This window comes from Salvia splendens, chromosome 13 (genome assembly GCF_004379255.2).
Source record: "Salvia splendens isolate huo1 chromosome 13, SspV2, whole genome shotgun sequence".
Lineage (NCBI taxonomy): Eukaryota > Viridiplantae > Streptophyta > Magnoliopsida > Lamiales > Lamiaceae > Salvia > Salvia splendens.
In genome coordinates this window covers 6,043,540-6,066,266 of record NC_056044.1, presented here as the reverse complement: position 1 = coordinate 6,066,266, position 22,727 = coordinate 6,043,540, and the positions used below count along the sequence as shown (strand labels likewise).

Here is a 22,727-nt window from a genome sequence, read left to right as displayed (position 1 = left end):
GGTAAAACGCATGACACTCATGCGTCTCTCCTACAAATATAAATTCACTCTGTAGCTTAGTGGTAAGAATCATGTGTTGTCATTGTGGAGACCCGGGTTCGAATCCCAGCGGCCACATTGCTATTTTTTTGGGAAATTTCTAGTACATATTTATTTAAAAGTTAATTAAAAGGAGTATTTTATGTCAATTTCTAGTACATGATTATTTAAGATATTTATGTTAATTAAAAGTTCCAATAATTTATTTGATAATTGTTTTGAATTGTTACTAGTTATAATTTTTAAATAGTATTTTGTACTAGTAATTACAATTTTTTTGATTAATTGCTAGTACATAATTATTTAAAAGTTAATTAAAAGGAGTATTTTATGTCAATTTCTAGCACATAATTATTTAAGATATTTATATTAATTAAAAGTTCCAATAATTTATTTAGTAACCGTTTTGAATTGTTACTAATTACAATTTTTAAATAGTATTTTGTACTAGTAATTACAATTTTTTTGATTAATTGTAGGAGAGACGCATGAGTGTCATGCGTTTTACCCTAAGACGCATGACCCTCATGCGTCTTTCAATTAAAATAAAAAAAAATTAAAAAACGCATGACCCTCATGCGTCTCTCCCAAATCCGGAACAAAAAAAAACTGCAGTACAAATGAGGAATGATATATGTAGTCTAGTATAAAAGAAGAAAAAACCCCCCAATTAGATATCCTTTTATGCCCTTTGTGCTTATTTCAAGTTAATTTAAATACATTCATTTTTCCTATTAGTCTTTGGTATTTTAACTATAGTAATTAATGCATAAACTCCTATAAGTCTCACTAGACTCCTCGAACAGCGGCTGAAGTATATACAGATGAAAAATGGACTCTTGAATCCTATGAAAGTGAGGTAGCTTCCTTAGTAGTGGCATGGGATCTTCACTAAGATAGCTATTTGCCAACGTAGCTTGGTAATACTAACTTTTGAGAACCAGAACCCATTTTTTCATGCTGTAATAAATCAACGGTATTCTGGCTTTGTTCGATGGCCAAGAATCAAGCTCAAGATAACAGCAACCACACAATAAATATTTAAGAAAATTATATTAAACTACAAAGAATATAAAATATAGAGTTTAGTATTTATTTTGGGAAAAAAAATACTCTATCCATAATTTAGTAACCATTTATGAATTAAATTAACTTATTATAAATACTTGTACATACACGAGAGACAAGAGGAATAGAGCCTAATATCAATAACCGCGCCTATGAATTGATATTCACAAACCTTATTTTGGAGATTGGGCTTGAATTCCTGATCTTTGTTGAAATGGTTTTGGTTGTCACCATCATTAACTCTCTCAGAAAAACAGGATTTGACTGAAGCTCTTTGGGGAGGGTGTCCAGACATGGACAATTGCGGATTTCTAATTTACTAAGATATCTTAGTGCACCTTTTCCAATTTGTAGATTCCTCAGATTCAATAAATTTTCGATGCACAAGACTCCAAGAAAATGAAAACCGAATTTACGAATACCCATTTGTTGACCTGTGTAGGCATTCTGCAATTTGAGGTAGCTCCCCTAGTAGTGGCATGGGATCTTCATTAAGACAGCTATTAGCCAACGTCAAGGAAGTCAGCCAGTAAGGGAAACTATTTGGCAACCTATCTAGGCGTCCATCCAATTTAAGTGTTCTGAGATTTTGTAAAGTACCAAGCTCATCCAAACAAGGCATGCTTCTAAAACGGTACCCTGTTAAGATTAGGTGTTTAAGAGATTTCAAGTTGGACAATAACCCAAAGAGCTTGCTTACATGTGTTTTTCCATCCAAATCTTGTACACCCAATTTCTCCAGAGAAGTCAAGCCTAAGAGCTCATCATGATCATCATATATAAGATCATCAAATGAGACCGAGGTTAAGGTCTTCAGCCGCTGTAGCACATCCATCGTGAAAGGCTTCTCAGAAATAACATCAGACATGTAGAGATGGAGAAGGCTATCCAATTTCCATATAATATCTGGTACTTGCACCATAAAGTTTTGAGCTATGTCAAGAACCTCAAGCTTTTCCAAGAACCCCACTGCTTTTGGGAGCTCTTTTATGTAATTATTTCTCAATCCCAAGTATCTTAGTTCCATCAATATGTCAATCGTTTCAGGTAAAACCTTCAACCCAAAATCTTGAAAGTCAAGTACCTCAAGGTTTTCAAAGCTTTCCCAATAAGATGGACTAGCATTGAAATAACCACCTCCATGGAAGAAGAGAGAAACAAGATATTCATCTTGATTCGTTGAGTAGCTGAAATTGTTGTCTCTGCTACAAATGATCACACGATGGCGTGGATTTCTGTTGAGTCGAGTACTTCCAAGGATCTCAAAACCTATTCCCTCCTCTGCTTTTTTAATGGATAGTCTGTGTAGCACTGGATTCATGCGATAGCGTGTGCTCATGTCGTTAACTTCATCAATAACAGATTCATCAACTAAACCATCAAAATATGAATGACTATCATACAATCCTCCTGCTACATCCCAGATCTGCGACAACTTATTTTTCCTCAAAGTTGTATTTTCCTTAAACAAGGCCAGATACATGAAACATGGCAGCAATTTGGGGTCTAATTTTTGATAATACGGTTCCAATAACTCCAATGTTGATCCAAAATCAACGGAGTCAAGAAGATGTTCCCATTCAGTTCCAGTAGAGGCTTTCTTTTGAGCTAGCTGATTTGCCACCTCTTTAATAGCTAATGGAAGACCGCCACATTTTCTCAACATCAGTTTTCCTTGGTACTCCAAATCCTTTGGGAATTTCTGCTCACTCCTCAATTTATTCCCACTGTTTATTGTTTTATAAAACAATTGCCAGCTCATATTAGGATCCAAAGCTTCCATCTTATGAACATCATGCCATTGTGTTTTCATAAATTGATGCGTCATGTGACTTGTGACCACCAATTTACTTCCGTCGTATTCTTACATGAGAACAAACACAAAAGGAAAAATCAGAAGGGAAATTTTAATTGTTACATGATGTGGCTATATATAACTTTTAAAGTAATACTACTAACTAAGTAGTGTTTGTAATTTATTAAAAATCCGAATACTTTTTAAATCTCTTTTGAAACTTTAAAATTTTAATAACAAAATTTCATATTTAAAAAAATATTATCAAATAAATTATGAAGTAGTCAATTCCAGCCTTTTTGAAAAAAGTAAATATCAACAAAGTTTTTTTCAAAAAAGAAATTGATCACTTGCGGTGGGACAATCCAAAATACTATAAAATTGATCACTTGCGAGAGTACTTATTTATGGGAGAGAAGAGCGTGGTGGTCAAAGAGGGCAACTCTCAAATCAGCTCTTCTCTGTCTCTCAAACTAGTATAGCCATAGGTGATGGAGGGATTGGGAAGAACTAAAGGGTAGAGAATTGAAACGGTGGAGGGTGGAGCTACATTCTGAGGTGGGGGCCAAACAATTTTTACATTATGTAAAAAGTATTTTAGTAAGCCCATTATGGATGTTTTTATTTAAAAAAAAAAGAAAAGAACATCATTTAATGAAGAGTTAGATTAACAAAAATTTGAGAAAAATAAGTATTTGTTTGGCAAATTGCTTCATTTAGAATTAGCACAATATTCATTTATATATGTTGAAACCTAAGTTACCATCATAATAAGATTATACATACCTTGTTTTTGAAGAGCTTCCCAGAGAGGTTCTAAGGGTATTTGTTTGGGCAAGTCGTCGAGAACTATCAAATATGGCAGTCCTTGCAGGTGCTGGTGAAGCATATATAGGAGGGTTTGGTTGTCCATTTCCTCCAATGATGAAGATGTATGAAGATTTTCACCATCTACTACTACTTGCAGAAGTAGTTTGATAAATATCTCTTTAAGAGTTAAGACATTAGAAACACATACCCAAGCACGATACTTGAATCGATCAATGACATCTGCATGGTTGTATATCTCTCTAGCTAGAGTCGTCTTTCCAATACCAGACATGCCTTTGATAACCACCCATGGACGATATGTTATTTCATCAAAAATCATTGTGCGGAGCAACAATTCTATGTGTTTATCCAAGCCTACCACCACATGATCTTCATCAACATTTTCTGAGTTGGACTCTGTCTCAGCCCCATCAGCTCCCAGTTTAAGCATCCGCATTTTGATCTCTCCAATCCAATTATAGATGTACTCGTTCACATGAGTTTGGCGACGTTTGTAGAGGGCATCGTGGGCCATGTGGACCAGATCAGATACCAAAAATCTGACTCTTCTTCCCTCTTCAAATTTCTTATCTCTAACTATATCCACAATCTCTCTCACCTCTTTAATTACCCTTTCCATTTCTCCAATTTCATGTTTCCTGGGCTTATATATTCTTTCCTCTTGATATTTGTTAAGCTTTTGCATCAAAGATAAAATTACTGCTTCTACCATATTTCTGCTTGCTTAATCTGCAAACTGCACTCGTAGCTAAAAAATAACAATGACCTAGATATAATGCGATACATTGTTAGTAAAGAAAAACTGATTTGGGATTGAACATCATAATCACATGAATTTAAAAACTATTCAAATCTACGAAGAAGGAGATGAAATTGTTGTTATGAAATTTTCCTATCGGCATATGTGATTTGATAAGATGACTGTTGTATCATTCAAACTCAAAGCAAAGTTGAACAAGACTATAAAACTTGACGTACATAAAGGCTTAATGTCCTAAATTTTTATGACGAAGTTGACGTTTATTTCATGATACCCAATACATAATTCTGTCATTTTAGACTATAGAGAATATAAATAGGTTTTGCACCTAGTTTTACCATATACTAACAATTTCTATGGTTATAAATTTCCCAAAACACCATGTATCTAGTCACTTTCCATCTTACTTTTCACGATTCTTTCATATAAAACATACGCAATTATTTAGACAGCAAAGCCAATTAAATTGACTAATGATCCCCTTCGAAACAATAGGTCTTTGGATATGCTTTGTGTAAGTTGTAATTCCATAAAAAGTAACACAAGTATTTCTAAGAAAAAAGTTGTTATAATGAAAGACCTCATTAACTCCAATCAAATAAAAAATTAAAGATGATCATAACTAATATTTAATAAAAATCATGAAGCATAAAAGGTTATATATTTTAAATGATTCTTAATTTATGTGTCATTCATAATTATATTGCAAAAAATTCACACTAACAAAATCAAAGTTTTACGAGTAGGTTTTAATGCTCCTGTGCAAATAACATATACACGCTGGATTTAATTTGAAGGAAAAGTTGATAAGTATTCAACAATACTAGAACAAATCATTCATCTTTATTCCAACAATAAAATCAAGATAATAAAATAAAAATAAAATTTTATCAGATAATTTGTCATAATTTTAAAATTAGAATAAAGATCTTCAATCGTCCCACTATAATACCATTTTGGGATCTTCCACCATTGTTGAGTCATTTCTATTTCAATATATAGTTGGAGTAACAATGAACACATTTTCTATTATTCCTATTTTATTCTTTCTTGCGGTACTTTACTCTCTCTTACTTTATTATGTATGCATGATAAAAAAAATTAATCTCATTATCAAAAAGAAATAAAAACGAAGGGAATAATTATTTAAACTTCATGAGAGAGAGCCATAAGAAAATATATTTATGAAAAATAATCAATCAAAATAAACATTTATAACAAAAATGAACGTTTAAAGAAATTAAATACCATAATCTGTTCACTCAATAATCGATTATTAGATTGAAATCTTAGATGTAGCCATAGATTTCGAAAGAAGCACCACATGTATTTATCATTATTTAGGGTTTGGGGCTGATTAAAATGTTATGAAAGGAAAATTACCTTTAATTTTGTGAATTTTCTTCTTTATCTTTGGATCATTTTGGTTGACTTTCCGGTCCAATCCTCCTTTATCTTTGAAGCCTACACAAAGTTGGAAGGGAGATCAAACTACAAATTCATAAAGCAATATATACCACACTTACAGTCAAATTCGAAAACAAGAAAATATGAAAAAATGACAGAAGATTAACTTAGTAAACAGGAAAAATCGCAGTATTGTTGCTCATCTTGGGTTGTCTGATGATTAATTCAATCCTCGTCAGGTGAATGATGAAGTTAGCTTTGTTGGTCTTTGAGATCTGTGCGATCCTTTCTCAATATTCTAAATCTCTTTGCTTTTCAAGATGGGCGGTGCTATTGATAATAATTTTTTACTAATATATTATGATTTCATTATAAAGTTAAAGTTAAAGTTAAAGTTAAAGTTAAAGTTAAAGTTAAAGTTAAAGTTAAAGTTAAAGTTAAAGTTAAAGTTAAAGTTAAAATATTAGTAATAGGTAGTATGTCCTCATCTGCAATCTGTCATTAATATTAGGTATATTGTATGATTGAATGATAGAGTGCAGAATCGTCGAATATTTTTACTGCTATTTGTGATTGTGAATTTGTGAGTGGAGCCTGAATTGTCCGACTTTATTAGAGTGTCATTTGAGGGTGAAGTATTAAACCTTTACTAGTCATATATGCAAATGTGTTGGGGAAGCAAAAAATACGAAAAATAAACCCAACATTAATTTTCTTTCCTTTCCTTTTTCATCGACCAATTTTGCACTTTGTGGTATATTTCTTTCTCTTTTCTTTTGTGGCTGGGTAGTTAGTTGGTGTTCAGTTTACTATATAAAATAATACTATCAAGGTATAATATATAATTGAGTTGTGAGATTATTTTAGTCACAAGAGGTTAGCTATGAATAATTATCTCATGATTATTCATCTAGGATTGAGTTGTGGGATTGAATCTCATGAACCAAACACACTATATATTTAATCTCGGGATACAACCGAACAACCCGATTAAAGTAAACGAGTACTATTACAAGTATGCAAAGTTTAGAATAAATAATTACCTCTTCCAATTTACTACTCCATTTAATAGATAATCTAGAATGAGAAAGACCTATTAACCACCCACACAAAGCAAGAACAATCTCATTCAACAATCAATCTTTGGTCATTAATTAAAATCTTGCCAAAGAATACAAGGACAGTATTACCAAATACAATCACAAACATCATACATATACTCACTCAAATAATTTGAGCCTGTAATCAAAGAATACACCACAATTTCCACCAACCAAATTTTGCTGCTAGCTTTGATTGATGAAGTCATAAAGAAAGTATACAAACAACCAAAATAAGATAACATTGCAACAAACTGCAGACAGGCATACTGCCAACTCGCAAAAAAAACAAAACTTCCGATTCACTTGGTAATACTCCTCACCTTACCTCCGAGAACTACCATAGAGGTTACGGTATACTGGCTTTGTTCGATGGACAAGAATTAAGCTCAAGATGACAGCAACCACACAGAGCCCCGAAAGGGTCAAGGAAGTCACGAAGAAGCAAATGGTACCTTTGCATTTCAGGGATTCTTCTGCTCTCAAGAAATTTGGAAACGAGAATGATAAACCACGATGTACGTAATTTTGTCCATGAGCTTGTTTCTCTGCTTCTCTGTCGTATATGGAACTCGCAAGAACACCTGACATTATCAAAGAACCTGCAGGGTTGGCAAGGGTAAGGAAATTGTATAGAGCCGCAAATTTTTTCAGACCAAACAATTCGGATGCTGCAGCAGGTACGATGGCCCAGTGTGCTCCGTAGCCAAGGCCAACCAGGAGAGTTCCAACGTACATCGAGCCGGGCCATCCCATAGCGAAGAGAAAATGCCCAACCGCCAGAAAGACTTGAGCAACGGCCATGGCTACAGGCCTTGGATATGCATAGTCGCTTTTGGAAGCAAAGGAAAACAATTTAGTGAGAAGGAATTATGATAGATATAAAATACTATCGAGCGTTGATTGATGAGTGTCGATGAGACTGTTACCTGACGACTCTCTCAGAGAAGTAGCCACCACCAATACGGCCTAGAAAGTTAAAGATGCTGATCATAGAGACAAAAACATGGGTGTTATCATAACCTAGAGACTCGCTCATTTGGCCCAAGTTATCGATCACAGTCAATCCAGAACCAGAACCTAACATAAGAGAGAAAAAGATAAGCCAAAGATCAGCCTTTATCAATGCTTCCATCATTGTGAAATCTTCCCCCCGGTGTGGCCTTCGTTTCTTGATTCTTACTGCTCCTTCTGCAGCGGCTTGCGCTATTCTGGACTGGAGCCGAGCCATTCTCTTTCGCCTCTCCGAAGCAGGAAGAAGATCTGCTTCTTTTGGCTTTTCATCTTCCAGTTCACTTTCACTGAATAAGATATCTTGAGAACTATCCTCAGATTTGCTCGACTCTTGCTTATCTGGGCCGAGAAGTGCCTCTTCTGCTGGTGATTTTGGGTCCCGAAAAAAGTTCAAGAAGATAGGAATGACAATAGGGAACAACAGAAGGACAAATAGAATCAGAGTAAAGATTGTAACGACAGTCTCGCTCACGTAGACTAGATCTTGCACGAGCATGACCCCCATCAAATAAGCAGCCAAAATGAGGCATACACCGTAAATGATTGAGAAACTGAACCCGTCAGACGATCTTACTTGCCTGTGACCTCCTACAGGCCTGATGATGAACATTAACGAAATGGCCACTATTCCTGGACCAACTGCAACCATAAATATCAGAGAAGCTTGGTCGGGAGAATGCAATAACGCATATATCTGAGTCAAGATTGCTCCACTCAGCCCGGCAAATCCCTTGAGTATCCCCACAACTGGACCTCGGTTCTTTGGGAAGTTTTGCACACAAGAGACGAGTGCAGCTGTATTGAAATAGGTCTCGCCATTTGTTCCCACAAAGATAAGAATGCACATCTGCACATTAAAGGATATAATCGGTCAAAACAGGAAGAGAACCGTGTCCTTAGTTAGTTAATAGCTGCAAATATCAAATTCCAAGGACTTTCTAAATTGGCAATTAAGCAGGACCACCAGCAAATAGACTGATCGGCTATGCCTTAAGACTATTAGTCACGAGAATGTTAGAGTAACCATTTACATCACCATTAACAAATGATTAAAACAGGAATAGAAGGTCAATATGATCCTCATCATCCAGAATCACAAAAGCTTTTCTTCCATTACACATAGCATCAGTCAAACTCTTTTAACAGAGCAAAACCATTGCATTTCATGGATATGAATTCATCCACAGACTAACAGTCATAAACACAACACCTTCAGATCCATATTTACTTCATCTTACAATCACAAGTTCTTAAGCAGTACATCTAGAAAACAACTGATTCCAGATAAGGCAAGATTGATTTCACTAACACACAAGTTATTTACGGATGAGGAACAAACATCAATCCGAAAGCAGCTAAGAAAAGAGGAAGCAAGATCTTGAACTGAAAAACAGAGGCACAAACCAATTCAACACACACACACAAACACGATCTCGATCAAATGATCAAAAGGATAAAAGTCAATGGATCAAAAAGATGAAGAATCTTGACAAGAAAAGGTATACTCACAGCCCACAATGGCAAGACAGGAGTTCTCCCAGTAACAACCAGCCAAACCCAACCATATCCAATCAGATTCTGAATAGCCCCGATCAGCAAAACACCCCACAAAGGCAGAAAATCCGATAAAATCCCAGGCAAAAACCCAACGCTGTCACCTAAATCCTTGGCCACCCCCAAACTCGCAACCTGCCTCTGATTATAGCTCAAAGAGCTCTTGATCACCGGCGATATGCTCCCAAACACATACCCAATCCCCCCGCACGATTGCACCCACATTGCAGCCACAAAAACCAGCCACCGATTGTTGAAGAACGATGTGAACTTCTCTCCGAAACGGCCCATCGTCTTGATTTTCCCTCTCCCAAATCAACTTCCAGTTGAATCGTAAAGCTTTGAGCTCTAGTCGATATTGCTCTCGCTCCGACAATTTCACAAACAGTTGGCAGCTGACAATATAAAGGTGATTAATAACACTTTCCGTATTCCATCTTTATGCCGATGGCCTGTGTGGAAGGGGTCGAGCGACAATCGTGGATGTAATTGTAGTTTATTGCAACCTACTGAATTTTTTTGTTTGTGTGATTTATTCATACAGAGAGAGATGCAGCATGTGAAAGTGAAGCTGAAAAATACAAAATTGCTCGCTCCACCGCCGAATTAATAATGCCGGAAAATCATACTGATTTAAAAAAATAAAAAAAATGATTTTAATAAATTAATAGAATAAGCTTCATATTTATATTAATTTTATAATAAAATAAATTGGTAAAATATGATACCTATTTATTATTTATGATAAAAGTGAAATATGACTCTTATTATGGTATGAGCCTAAATGACACATCAGAACTCTTATTTTTGAGACAAATAGAGTATTTTTTTTAAGTAAGAAATATTAATATATAATATATAATCGTATAAAATATAGTTTTCTATTATCTAAATAAAATTATGATATGGAAAAAATTAATAAGGGAAGTGTGCTTTCTATCTCTTTGGACAAAGTGAAGTAAATGTAGCATGATAGTTAATCATGAACATAAATATGCAATCCAAATAGAATATAATTAAGTAGTATAATTTAAGACGGACAAAAGAATTGTTACTAATTTTGAGTGTTATCTAATACTTTACGTTGAATAATGTTTAGTCATATGTTCCATCTAGATGTAAAATAATCGTGCGGCGTTTGAATTGTTGATAATTATATTTTCTACACATTTGGCGTGCCATCGTGAAATTATTGAACTAGTATAAAATATATTAGTACTATTATTATAAAAGGTTGAATATACAATACACCGAAGTGCTAGTCCAAAAAACGTGCACTGAACTTCCACATATCTTGAAAACCGACCATGGATTAAATCTCAAATTTCATCTAAAGATTATATGTCGACAATAAATACAATTTTTGGACTATTATCTGGTAAGACTAAACATTATATATACCTTAAAAACCGACCAAAAACTTTATTTTCCCTTTTTATTAAAAAAAATGGGCCCTCCTTCAATCTATAAGACATTTTTGGAGGAGACTAAATAATATTTTCCAATTTATACCATAGTCTAAATAATATTTTCCAATATATACCTACCATAGACTGTTTATTATCGATAATTTATTCAATAGGAAAAAATTGAGTATGGTCGATTAGGTATTTGACATGGCTTGACATAAAATAAAAACACCTGCATTTAATTTCATATCAAGCCAAGTCAGCTTTACGATGATCCTAATTGGTGTTTTATGTGCAAAAAAAATGTTTGGTAGCATACTTGATTGCATATCATAAACCAAATTAAAGTGGATAGTCTAAGACATTTTATTGTTTACAATAATTAAGCTTTCTACTGTAAATATGACACTTGTTTGCAATTAAAATTTGGCACCCTTTTTCTGTGAAATTATATGGTTTTGACGTGGGAGAGTAAAGATTCCTACTTTAAAATTGTATGGCTGGCTGATTATGTATTTAATATTATAATTTTCTAGAATTTTTATTCTCCTTTTCTTAGATATTATTTTTCTTGTTATTTATTTAATTATTTGATTTAATTAAAATACAAATTATAATAATAACAATTATTATATTATTATAGTAACATTAAAAGAGTTTTATGAATTGGGTATATCTAACCTTGAAAATTCATCGGTGTATATACATTCAAAGAAATGGCAAATTTTGTACCAGTAACGAATAAGAAAAGAAATGGCAAAATTTCAACCCCAACTTTGTTTAGAAAAGTAAGACCTAAGAATTTTCTAATTGCGTATAGGAATATATAAGATGAAACTAGTTAACCACTTTTGGCGACTATCAAGAATGACATAAATATTAATGTAAATTTAGGAAAATACTAAAAGAGATAGAGAAAAATTGTAATTAAAATAATGCTCGTAAAAAACAAGGTTCAATTTATTAGAGAAAAATATTTAACCAAAATAATAGTGGCACCTAATTTTTATTTACTATCCAAACTAATAAAGCCGAGCTATTGTTGTAGGTGAATGAAAGAAGTAGTACGTGTTAGGATGAGATGCTCACACTATCGTCCCAAATTGTATGAAATTGAACATTTGATTAAAATAAAATAAAACTAAATTAAAGTTGTGTATAGAATACTTACATTTTTTATTTAAAAATAATATATGCATATGTAAATTAAAATAAATTATAAATAAAAAATAAATTAATTAAACGAAAAGGTTTACATATTCCTTAGAGATTAATAAAGTGGAGAAATAAATTTATTATATTTTAGCATCGATTTAAGTATCTTAAACATAAAATAATGTTCCAAAGGATCAACATAAATTGACGTTTTTAGCATACAATAAGATTTTATTTTTATGAAAGAAAACACATACTTAAGCATGCAATTGCGGCGAGCTAATAAGGCCATTAGTTAAAGAGAAGTAATTTTAGTCGGATAATCCTAGTACAATATATTTTCATGAAGTACCGCACATATACACTCCTCTCATATCATCAGATACTAAATATGTAGTTTCACTCTTTATTTAAAATTAATATCACACCCGTGCTATGCTATGCTATGCACGGATTAAGCTATTTTCAAATAACACAGGTGAAGATATAATTACTGTGATTAAATTAACCAAAATGGCGGTTATATAAATTAGTACGGATTGCAACGCAATAAAAAAAATACTTAAACTAACAAACGTATAGTACATAAGAGTAATATAATCATCGTGATTTAAATTAACCGAAATGGTGGTTATATAAATTAGTCGGATTGTAACGCAATAAAAAATACTTAATTAGCCAAATAGTTGAGTACCCAATTAACTAAAGAATAAATCTAATCAATTAAAGACTACGACTAATCATACTAAAATTCGAATACCGAAAAAGCCTAAATAGACCTCTTGTCAAATTAGTAACACCTTTACCACTCCACCACAATACTTTGAGTGATATTATGTCAAATTAGTGACATATTTACCACTCCACCACAATACTTTGAGTGATATAACTTGAACATTAACTAAATTTATATATTAAACATGATAAATTTTATTTACACTAACTTATAATCCAAATTTAATAAATAATTATTAATTACATTATATATAACTATAGTTATCATTCACTAAATTTTATTATTATTTATATATAATCAATTATACATAAGGTTTAATATTTTTATGTATTCTTAATTGCATTTTGTTACTATATGTTACATTATTGCTTCAAATAAAACATATTTTGACAAAAAAATAAACATTATTTATTTTTATCATAAAATATCAATAAAATTTTAGTATAATTTTAGTATGCAATATTTTACTGTTCTTTGTATAATATATTTATATATAAGTATAAATAATGTTTAATGTGTTTTAGTGATAAATTATTAATTACATTTATCATTCATTATAAAATATATATTTTATATATTATATATTTAATTATAAATGTTTATAATAATGTTCCGGTTCGACCATTGAACCGGTTGAACCATTGAACCAGTTGTTTCACCGGTTTGCTTACCAGTTCGGTTTTTAAAACATTGTCTTTTACTTTACCAACCACATTAAACCTGTGTTATTCACAATGCGTCCTATTTTTCGTGGACGGAGGGAGTAATATTTTTTTCAATGACTAAGATATGTATGTATGAAATATTAATACTAAAGACTATTAATCTAGTACTCTATAAAATGACTCCACCTTTAATTATTGACAAGTTTAGTTTATGTCGCCCTCGTTCCTTTTTACCAGTGTAACCACTTTAGCGCGCCATTAATCAAAGATTATTTACACTATAATGTCATGAAACCAGATTAAGTACTAATATAATATGCTCAATTATTGCATACCACGCAACTAAGGACGGTGCCTGTTACATTCAATCGAATATAATAACATAAACATCTTAATCATTTGAATATTTTATTGTGAAAATTATTAAACACAAAAATAAATTATTCTGATCGCTCGTCCAATTCTATATCGTAATATAAGTAGTACTTTTAGTGGTTTCAATATTGATTTGGTGTCTATGATTCTAATTTTGAAAAATTAATTCATTATTCTCAAGAAACCAAATAATCACGTGGGTTTAGATTTTCCAAATAAACTTATACTCCATGTCTCGAGAACGAAAAATGTACTATTAGTTTAACTATATTTCTATCGCTCGATGTAACTCATTAGTCATTACCTACTATTCCAATTAAAATAATTGTACATATTTAATTCGTTTAACAACTGGAAAGTCATAATTATAAACGCCTCGATTACAGAATATCAAGTGTAGTATATGAGTAACTACAAAGATAATAAATTAAATAATAATCATACTTTTTGTCTTTTTTTTTCGGAAAAAAACATTAATCTCGTACAAGGTACACCCATCCATACGAAGAGATCATATTAAATTGTTGTAATATTTATCTATCATTCACACTTAATTAAATATGTAAAATAATAGTCTATTTGTATATAATATAAAATGAATTAATTTAACACGTTAAATTAATCTGATATACAATTATTCCAAATTTGCAATACATTTGTTCGTGCAATTCTCTCCCTCTCTCTATCAAATTTGGTGGAAATCTGAGATTCATCTGATATACAATGATGGGCGTATTGAGTAAACTAATTTACAACATAATCTTTATAGGTTCTGAATAATTTAAGAGAGCTTAATTGACTTATTATGTCCATTGTCCATTCTTTTTTCGTCCATATGAGGTAAAATAACATCAAATAAAATAACCACATGCTATAGACTTAATCTGAAAACATTTATTATTTTGGATCTTACACTCTATTGGAATACTTATTTTGTATGCATCTACATTTGGGTTGAATAATATAATTGAAAATCCAATATCCAATTGAAATAAAATAAAATTTAAAATTTGGTTTGTTCTTTTCAAATATATATTGGACACAGTTTTTTTTTTTTTGTAAATTTTGCTTTCTTCATTTAGATGTATTACAAATAAATAAAACAAAGTAATGATTTTTTTTAAATATTATATAAACTAAAGTCTATTTTTAATTTTAAACATGTTATCGTTTTATTATTTTAATCAAAAACATTATGCCAGATAACGTCTAGGCTTCAATATAACGAATTGGTCCATTTTAGCCCATAGAAAGCTGACATAGTTATTAAAATTTGACAATCAACTAAATTTTTGACCCAACTATAATTTGTACTACTAGTATAATTTTTTACCCAAGTAAATTTGTACTATAATTTATTTTAATTGGTCTTCAACGTTATAGCTTTCGTTTCATAAAAAAGTTCACGTGTCACATAATTTCACCTCATTAAAAGGGGTTAGGTATCGTATTAAAAAATAATGATATTGTTAAAGACATGGGATAAAAGGTAAAACTAGAAAGAGCTTAAAAGTTAAAACATGATGATGGAAAATAAAAACCATCAATAGAAAGACGAAGACCGGTCTAATTAATAAGTACCCCAATAGGAAATCATAATGATTCTCTTCTAGTCGTTGGACTCAAAACTTATGAACTCATCAAAAAGAGAGATTTATCAAAATTTTATGTCGAAAAAATAGTTCCATAATTTGTATTACACCGTCACATCCATCTTTTTGCTAAAGCTTCTACGAAAATAAATGATTATGTTCAGCAAAGATGGTAATTAAGAATGAGATATATTTTTGTAGGGTTTCGTCGTGGTGATAGAATAATCAAATTTATCTTGGCTCAAACATGTTACGCCATTTGAATAATTTAATTTGTTGGGGTGTATTATTTGTATATATGGCCCAGTTAGACCAGCCCACATTATTATGCTATGTTTTGTTGGATTATTATAAGAGTAAAGGCCAAAATTGGTCCTGAACATATAGTCATTTTACGTTTTTTGTCCTAAACATTTTCTTTTAGATTTTTTGGCCCTGCACATATGGAAATTTGATCATTTTGGTCCTCCGTCAATATTTCCGTTAAAAACTAACGGTCGACGGATTTAATCACGATTTTGAGCAAATTAAACTTTTAATTCAGATTTTTTACTCCATAATTAATTCCCTAATTATTTTTACATTTCAATTTCATCTTCTTTCCTTCCACTTATCATCATCCAAAAAAAAAAAACAAAGATGGGTTTTTTAAAGGAAAGATCCAAATTTGGAACTAAAAAAAGTGAAATACGAGAAGGAAAACTTAGATCCAACAATTAAGTGATATCACTCATCTAGAGAAGAAAGAGGGAACTACTAAAATTGCACAGCAAAAAAATCCATGGTCATCACCCTCTACTTCGCCAAATTTCCCCAAATTGAGAGGGACTCCAATCACCGTCGCCTTCTCAATTCCTCACCGCCTCCTCCGATTCAAACGACGCCCGGTTACTCTCCATCGCCGACTACACTCCCTACTCACAGGCACACCGGCCGCCGCCTCTCCTCTCTCTCGATTTCAACACTACTCCAGCCCTTGAGGAGTTCATCGTCGTCGCCGTTGACAGCCGCCGCCACAGCTGTGATTTCCGAGACCACCGCGCTTCCTCAAACGCCGTCCCAGTTTTAGACCAGCATCGCCGCTGTCTCGCCGACGAAATCGGAGTCGCCCTCCCCTGCTGTCTCAATCAGCTCGCTCCGTGTGGGAGTCCAAGATGGCAGTTTGAAAGCATTAGTTGGATGATAAAATGTATGCGTGCATTGCTGTGTGTAAAGTTCGAAATTGGAAGGCATTATACCTCGGTGAATTGAAATTGGTGGTGCTAGAATTTGGGGGAACAACTATGGTGATTTCTGTCAAAAGAAATTGTTGTTGTTTGATTTCGACAAGTAGTACGAAATTGAGATATGAATTGATGCAAGGATTACCACGTTTGGACTGGAATTAAATGAGGAATTTGGCAGTTCTTCAACCTTCCAACAACCTCAAACCTCGACCCCGATCTCTTCGTCGACGGTGTCCGGGTCGCCCACCCCGATCTCTTCGTCGGATCTAGAATGGCGGTTCACGAAATTGAAGGAATTCATATAACTAGGGTTTGAGGGGAAGAGGAAGGAAGAAGATGAAAGATGAGAGGAAGTAAGAAGATGAAATTGAAGTGTAAAAATAATTAGGGTGTAAAAAATCAGAATTAAAAGTTTAATTTGGTCAAAATCGGCCGTTGACCGTTAGTTTTTAATGGAAATGTTGACGGAGGACCAAAATGATCAAATTTCCATATGTGCAGGACCAAAAAATCCAAAAGATAATGTTTAGGATCAAAAACATAAAATTGCTATATGTTCCGGACCAATTTTGGCATTTACTCTTATTATAACCAATTAACAAATATATAGGTTTATTTACTCGCCTTAAAATTTTAAGCCAATTAATAATATTAAATTATTTAAATAACCTCCATCTAATTGTTTAATGTCGTTTCTAAATAAAATTAATTGTGATTCTTCGTTCATCTTACAGCTCACTAGCCCTATAGAAGATTTTAAGAAATGATGGCTAGAAGCGTTTGATTAAGGAGTACTACTATTTATTATTCCCTCCGTCTTATTTGGAGACGCCACAGGTTTTACTGTAAAATTTATAAAGGAAGTAGAAGATAAATAGATACTATTCAAAATAATTTTAAGTGCTGTTCATAAAATGATGGCCTACTTCATAAGAGAAAAAACATTACTAAAAATAGAAATTGACTAATTTTGTGGAACTAACTAAAATGGAAAAAGAAATGATTAGCTTATGGCAGTTATGAATGCCATTCATTAGTCATCTACTCATCACTCATGGATAAAAGAAAAAGCATTCCACATAAGTAACAAACTATATATAATGAAATATCATACTACTTCTATAACTTTATTATTTTCGGTCGTGCCTTTGAATTGATAAATCGTGTGGGTTGTGTTATTATCGGATTGATGGATAACAACCAATATGTTATAGCCAAAAATCTGAACATAATTAGATAAAGAAATTCTAAACTCAAATGCGAACTTGACCTGCTACATTCAATGATTCAAACTCGATACGATCTACGCATGGCATGAACCTGTTATCGACACAATCTGATTCGTGTTGACACGACATGGTAATGATATGAATGCGGCATGAACTCGGTATTCTAACCTAAGACAACATATGGCAAGTGAAAAAATGCTAATCTAATTTTAATGAGTGAACTGCACAAAATACCCATAACATTTCGCTGTATAACAACAGACACCCCTAACATCTAAAAATCACTACATGGGTATCTAACAAAATATATAATCACAAACAGTGCATATTTTGCCATTTTTCAGACGAAAATGCCCAAATGGGCTGAAGGGCATTATAGTCCATTTGGTTGCATAGCTTCTGACTCTATCTGCACATCTAGACTGATGTGTAAGAGACGTCCCTTCAAACATCAATTATCTAATTTTCCATCCTGCGTTTGTATTTCACATTCCCTCTTAGTATGATTGCTTTCATCTTTATCGTTCCACTTCATTTTACATTTCATCTTTCTCGTTGTCGTTCCACTTCATTTTACCTTTCATCTTTCTCACATTCCACCTTGTTACGTTTCTTCTTTCCCTCGATCCACTTCCTTACATTTCGGTTTGCTATCTGTAAGTTGTAACGTGTGTATTTTGCAATCACATTTCATCTTTCCATCGTTCCACTTCGGTTTGATCGGCAAGGGTTTGTGGCTGTAGGGTTACAGTGGTATCCACATTTTAGGGGATTTCATATGTGCGGTAACTGGAATTTTGGGTATTTCATCTGGAATGGAATCCCCTAAATTTACTGTATACAAGGGTTTAGGCGATTGAATCTCGATTTGGGCTAGGGTTTCCGTCTGTAGGGCTACAGTCGAGCAGTTGAAAATTTTGCAATTCTTGGATGAAGTTTACAGTTGGGCAGATGGAATTATGATTTTAATTTTTGTGCCATGGGCCATGTTTCGACGATATTGCATTTCTGATTTGAAGTTTTGTATTGTTGAATTGAATTCATGGCGTGTTGAAATGTCTTCTTCTTCTACTGAATCCTTCGGTTCCAGCTTCAATTGGGATTGGCCTCGTCCTGAAATAGTGAGTTGTAATCACGATCTTCAGGCTGAGCTTGTGACTTCAAGGACGGCTGCAAACCCCGGTAGACGTTACTATCGCTGCCCAATATGGAAGGTTAAACTCATGTTTTTTGGTCGTTTTCCCATTAATTCTGTTGGCAAAATTTATGAGAAAGTATTATGCAGGAAGATGATTGCAAGTTTTTTCGATGGTTTGATGCGAGTCTATCCCCAAGTCAAGACAGTTACTTTCAGAGAGTTAAACTTGAGCGTGACCGATTGGAATCTGAACTTCGAGCGAAATCGGTACTTGAGGGTGTTCTTCAAGAGAAATTGCGCATGAAAACTGTGGAGTTTGAAGGCTTGAAGTTACAACTGGGCAGGAAAACTGAAGAGTGTGAAGCATTGACGCTAACAATTGCTAAAACGGCAACAACTTTCCGAAAGTTAAAAATCACAATCTTGTTTTTAATCATTGTAATTTGCTACTTTTGTTATAACAAAGCTATGTTATGTCGTGTTCACTCCTCCGTTATATTCGGATGTTGATAGATTAAATTACGTTTTGTTTTCATTCATTCATCATTTGTTAAGGCAGGAATGAAGACGTTTTCAAATATGCCATAAATCACGAATGAAGTTGCTAAACTATGACAGAAATCACAACCGTTGTATTGTACACAAACTATGAGTGAAATCACGAATGAAGTTACTAAACTATGACTGAAATCACAACCGTTGTATTGTACACAAACTATGAGTGAAATCACGAATGAAGTTACTAAACTATGACTGAAATCACGAATGAAGTTACTCATCAGCAACTGGATCAGATGCCACTCATGAGATATAGCCACCACAAATACTAGTCATTTTTTACAAACCAGTTTGTAACAACACTTCGTTAACATACACATCATATAATGTTTTCCACAAAATATAACCAAAATATTAACCAAACATGGATATTGTAACATACAAAGGGTTCACCCATCAGAAACCAGCACCAATTTTTTAAGAGTACGTAAGGCCAGTCAATCTTGATCACCACGGCGGCCACATCTCTAAGGTTGAGTCCTGGTTCGATTGCTAGGTCCCTGATTCGAAACATTAGGCTGCAACAATTAATGATATAGTAAGTATATACGAGAGAGAAAGCACTCCATACGAGTAGAAAATATAGTGATAGATGCTTATTGAATACTACCGCAGGAAAAGTACTCTCTTCACGGTGACGCGACTCGTTCTGTTGCGAAGTCTCCTGAACCTGAGAACGAGCATCTGTCCGAGGATCATTGCTGCATGTCCTCCTATTATGACCTTCTTGACCGCACCGGTGACATTTCATCACGAATGTTCGGCGCAATGACTCACTTCCCTCAGCATGAAGACGAATCTGTGGCTCCTCACGCCTCAATTTCTTCGGCCTACCACGCTGTCGCTTTGACCTCGGGGGCGCCAGTTCCAACACACCATCAGAAGTATGCTTGGGCCAATTGTCCACCCCATTGATTGGGTAAAGGACATTCTCGTACAACATCATCATTGTTGTCTTCAAATAATATCGGGAGACGTGTCGCGTCACATCATCACCCATCTTGTTGATTGTGGCGATAGCATGTGTGCAAGGGATTCCGGTTAGCTGCCACAATCTGCATGAGCATGTAAAATCACACATGTTGACAACATATTGGCCAGCCGGTCCTGATACTTGGTACGAAGACTGTCCGTTCCATGTAGCCCTCCATGACGAAGCCCCCGCGTACCACTTATCCACAAGCTCCTTGATAACCGGAGGGACTGCGTGATCGTAGCTTTTGATCCACTGGCCTCTGATCTGTATCCTTTCCATTTGACTTGTTCGAATGTCCTCCAACATGCTGATAATTGACTTTTCTCGCGCCAATGCAATCTTCGAATTGAATGTCTCACAAATGTTGTTGAGGAGCACATATGTGGAGAGAAAAATGCCTTTACCCACTTTTCTTTGGGAGCAACTCCAGAAAGCCACTGATGTGCTTGGGGGTACTCAGTCTGCAGAGCATCCATCTTATCCATAAAATGTTCGATGGTGGTAGTCGCGGCAATCTCCCATAACCGTTCTTTGAAATTTTCGCCAAAAAATCTCTTCTTGAAATTGTTATATATGTGCTGAACACAGAAGCGATGCTCGCTCTGTGGGAATTCCTCAACTATCAACTTTGCAAGGCCCTGTTGTAACACAACAAAACAAAAAGTTTCACAAAATCACAATTCCAGTACGTAATGTATGGATCAAAACACAGATGAAAAGTAATCACATAATAAGTACATTAAATAATATTGAAATCACGCCGGCCATATACCTTTTGTTGGTCAGACATAAACACATATCTTGGGCCATTTGCATGCAAGTTAAGGTCATCAGACAAGTACTCCAAGAACCACTTCCACTGGGCATAACTCTCGGCCTCAGTCACAGCCCACGCAATCGGCCACCAGCCATTGTTGGGATCAATTCCGATTGCTGACATGAGCTGTCCTTTATACATTCCTCGCAAGAAACAAGCGTCCAAGAAGATAATGGGCCGACAGAACTGCATCCATCCCTTCTTCAATGGGCCTAGACAGCAGTAGAACCGGAGGAATCTCGGACCCACTGCACCAGAATCCCTCGTATTCTCGTAATGTATATGTATGGAGGAATCAGGGTGCGTCCTCTCCAATTTGGCTTTGTAGCTGAACAAGATCATGTATTGGGTTGCTGCAGAGCCGAATATGCCGTCTAGTGCGTGCTCTCTAGCCCGATATACCTTCATCCGGCCTATCTTCAGCCCGAAATCTTCATCGACACACTGCCGGATAGCGGCCAGTGGTATGTGAGGGTTGGCTTTGATCTTCTCTATGTAACGCTCACCTAACCACTTTGCCGTCAGCCACTTCGAATCCAACACCTGAGAACATGTGTGCGCGTGATCGCGCTGCATATTCATCACCACATAATCCTGTCCGTTGTGTACTTTGAACTTCCTTAAGTACACATACCACTCACAACCTTGCCCTTTACAAATCACACGAAGTTTGTCCCGATCATTTCTCCTCACCTGGTCATTATAGCATACTGCCTCAACACGTCATAAAAGAAATCTCTATGCTTAAAAACATCACCAGGCTTCCACAACGGTAGCACATTAGGGATGAGCTTAAATGGGGTAAACTTTAACCCACTCTTCTTCAAACCCTCCAAATCTTCAAGGTCATCATTATCGTGTAGCTCGTCCTCAAAATCTTTCTCAAATAGTGGGTTATCTGTATTGTCTGGCTTTTCCACATAAGGCGAATACCTCCTCCGCCGTTTATCCCCTGACCCCCCTGACCCCGGCTCGGCTTCGCCGTCACCCGGCTGGTCTACATTCTCTGGGTCCTGATTCGCAGGTTGTTGCTGGAAAATGGATTCGTAATATGAAGTAAACAGTTGCTCATCTCGGCACATGTGCGCCAACGAGATAAAATGGTCCATCGCCACATCTTCATCATCAGTCGTCGGTCCCTCGTTATGGAGCTGGCAGCCGTCCGAAACGTACTCAACCGACGGAATGTATACCTCCTCTTGAGGCTCCACCTCCGGCCAATCACCAACTTCAGGTCCACCCTGTACTTCGGGTCCACCCTGTACTTCCGGTACAACCTGCAC

The 22,727-nt window shown here is 34.6% G+C and overlaps 2 protein-coding genes across 2 annotated transcripts; both read right to left on the bottom strand.

Moving 5' to 3' along the window:
- Window positions 1–1,163: 1,163 nt before the first annotated feature.
- On the bottom strand, window positions 1,164–6,222 carry LOC121762298 (putative disease resistance RPP13-like protein 3). The gene is made up of 4 exons (XM_042158129.1): window positions 6,068–6,222; window positions 5,877–5,957; window positions 3,689–4,499; window positions 1,164–2,970 (listed from the first exon to the last, which is right to left on the bottom strand). Exons 3-4 carry the CDS (start codon window positions 4,443–4,445, stop codon window positions 1,520–1,522), a joined length of 2,208 nt encoding a protein of 735 aa, XP_042014063.1. The 5' UTR covers window positions 4,446–4,499; window positions 5,877–5,957; window positions 6,068–6,222; the 3' UTR covers window positions 1,164–1,519.
- An 803-nt stretch (window positions 6,223–7,025) lies between these two features.
- On the bottom strand, window positions 7,026–10,152 carry LOC121759917 (protein NUCLEAR FUSION DEFECTIVE 4-like). Its single transcript, XM_042155493.1, has 3 exons — window positions 9,524–10,152; window positions 7,930–8,861; window positions 7,026–7,832 (listed from the first exon to the last, which is right to left on the bottom strand). Exons 1-3 carry the CDS (start codon window positions 9,857–9,859, stop codon window positions 7,325–7,327), a joined length of 1,776 nt encoding a protein of 591 aa, XP_042011427.1. The 5' UTR covers window positions 9,860–10,152; the 3' UTR covers window positions 7,026–7,324.
- Between the last annotated feature and the right edge of the window lie 12,575 nt (window positions 10,153–22,727).

Coding starts and splice junctions, on each gene's coding strand:
- LOC121762298 (XM_042158129.1), bottom strand. CDS start 4,445: ATGGTAGAAGCAGTAATTTTATCTTTGATGCAAAAGCTTAACAAATAT. Junction 2,971..3,688: donor GGAAGCTCTTCAAAAACAAG/GTATGTATAATC, acceptor TTCTCATGTAAG/AATACGACGGAAGTAAATTG.
- LOC121759917 (XM_042155493.1), bottom strand. CDS start 9,859: ATGGGCCGTTTCGGAGAGAAGTTCACATCGTTCTTCAACAATCGGTGG. Junction 8,862..9,523: donor CTGTCTTGCCATTGTGGGCT/GTGAGTATACCT, acceptor TTTAATGTGCAG/ATGTGCATTCTTATCTTTGT. Junction 7,833..7,929: donor TTCTCTGAGAGAGTCGTCAG/GTAACAGTCTCA, acceptor TGCTTCCAAAAG/CGACTATGCATATCCAAGGC.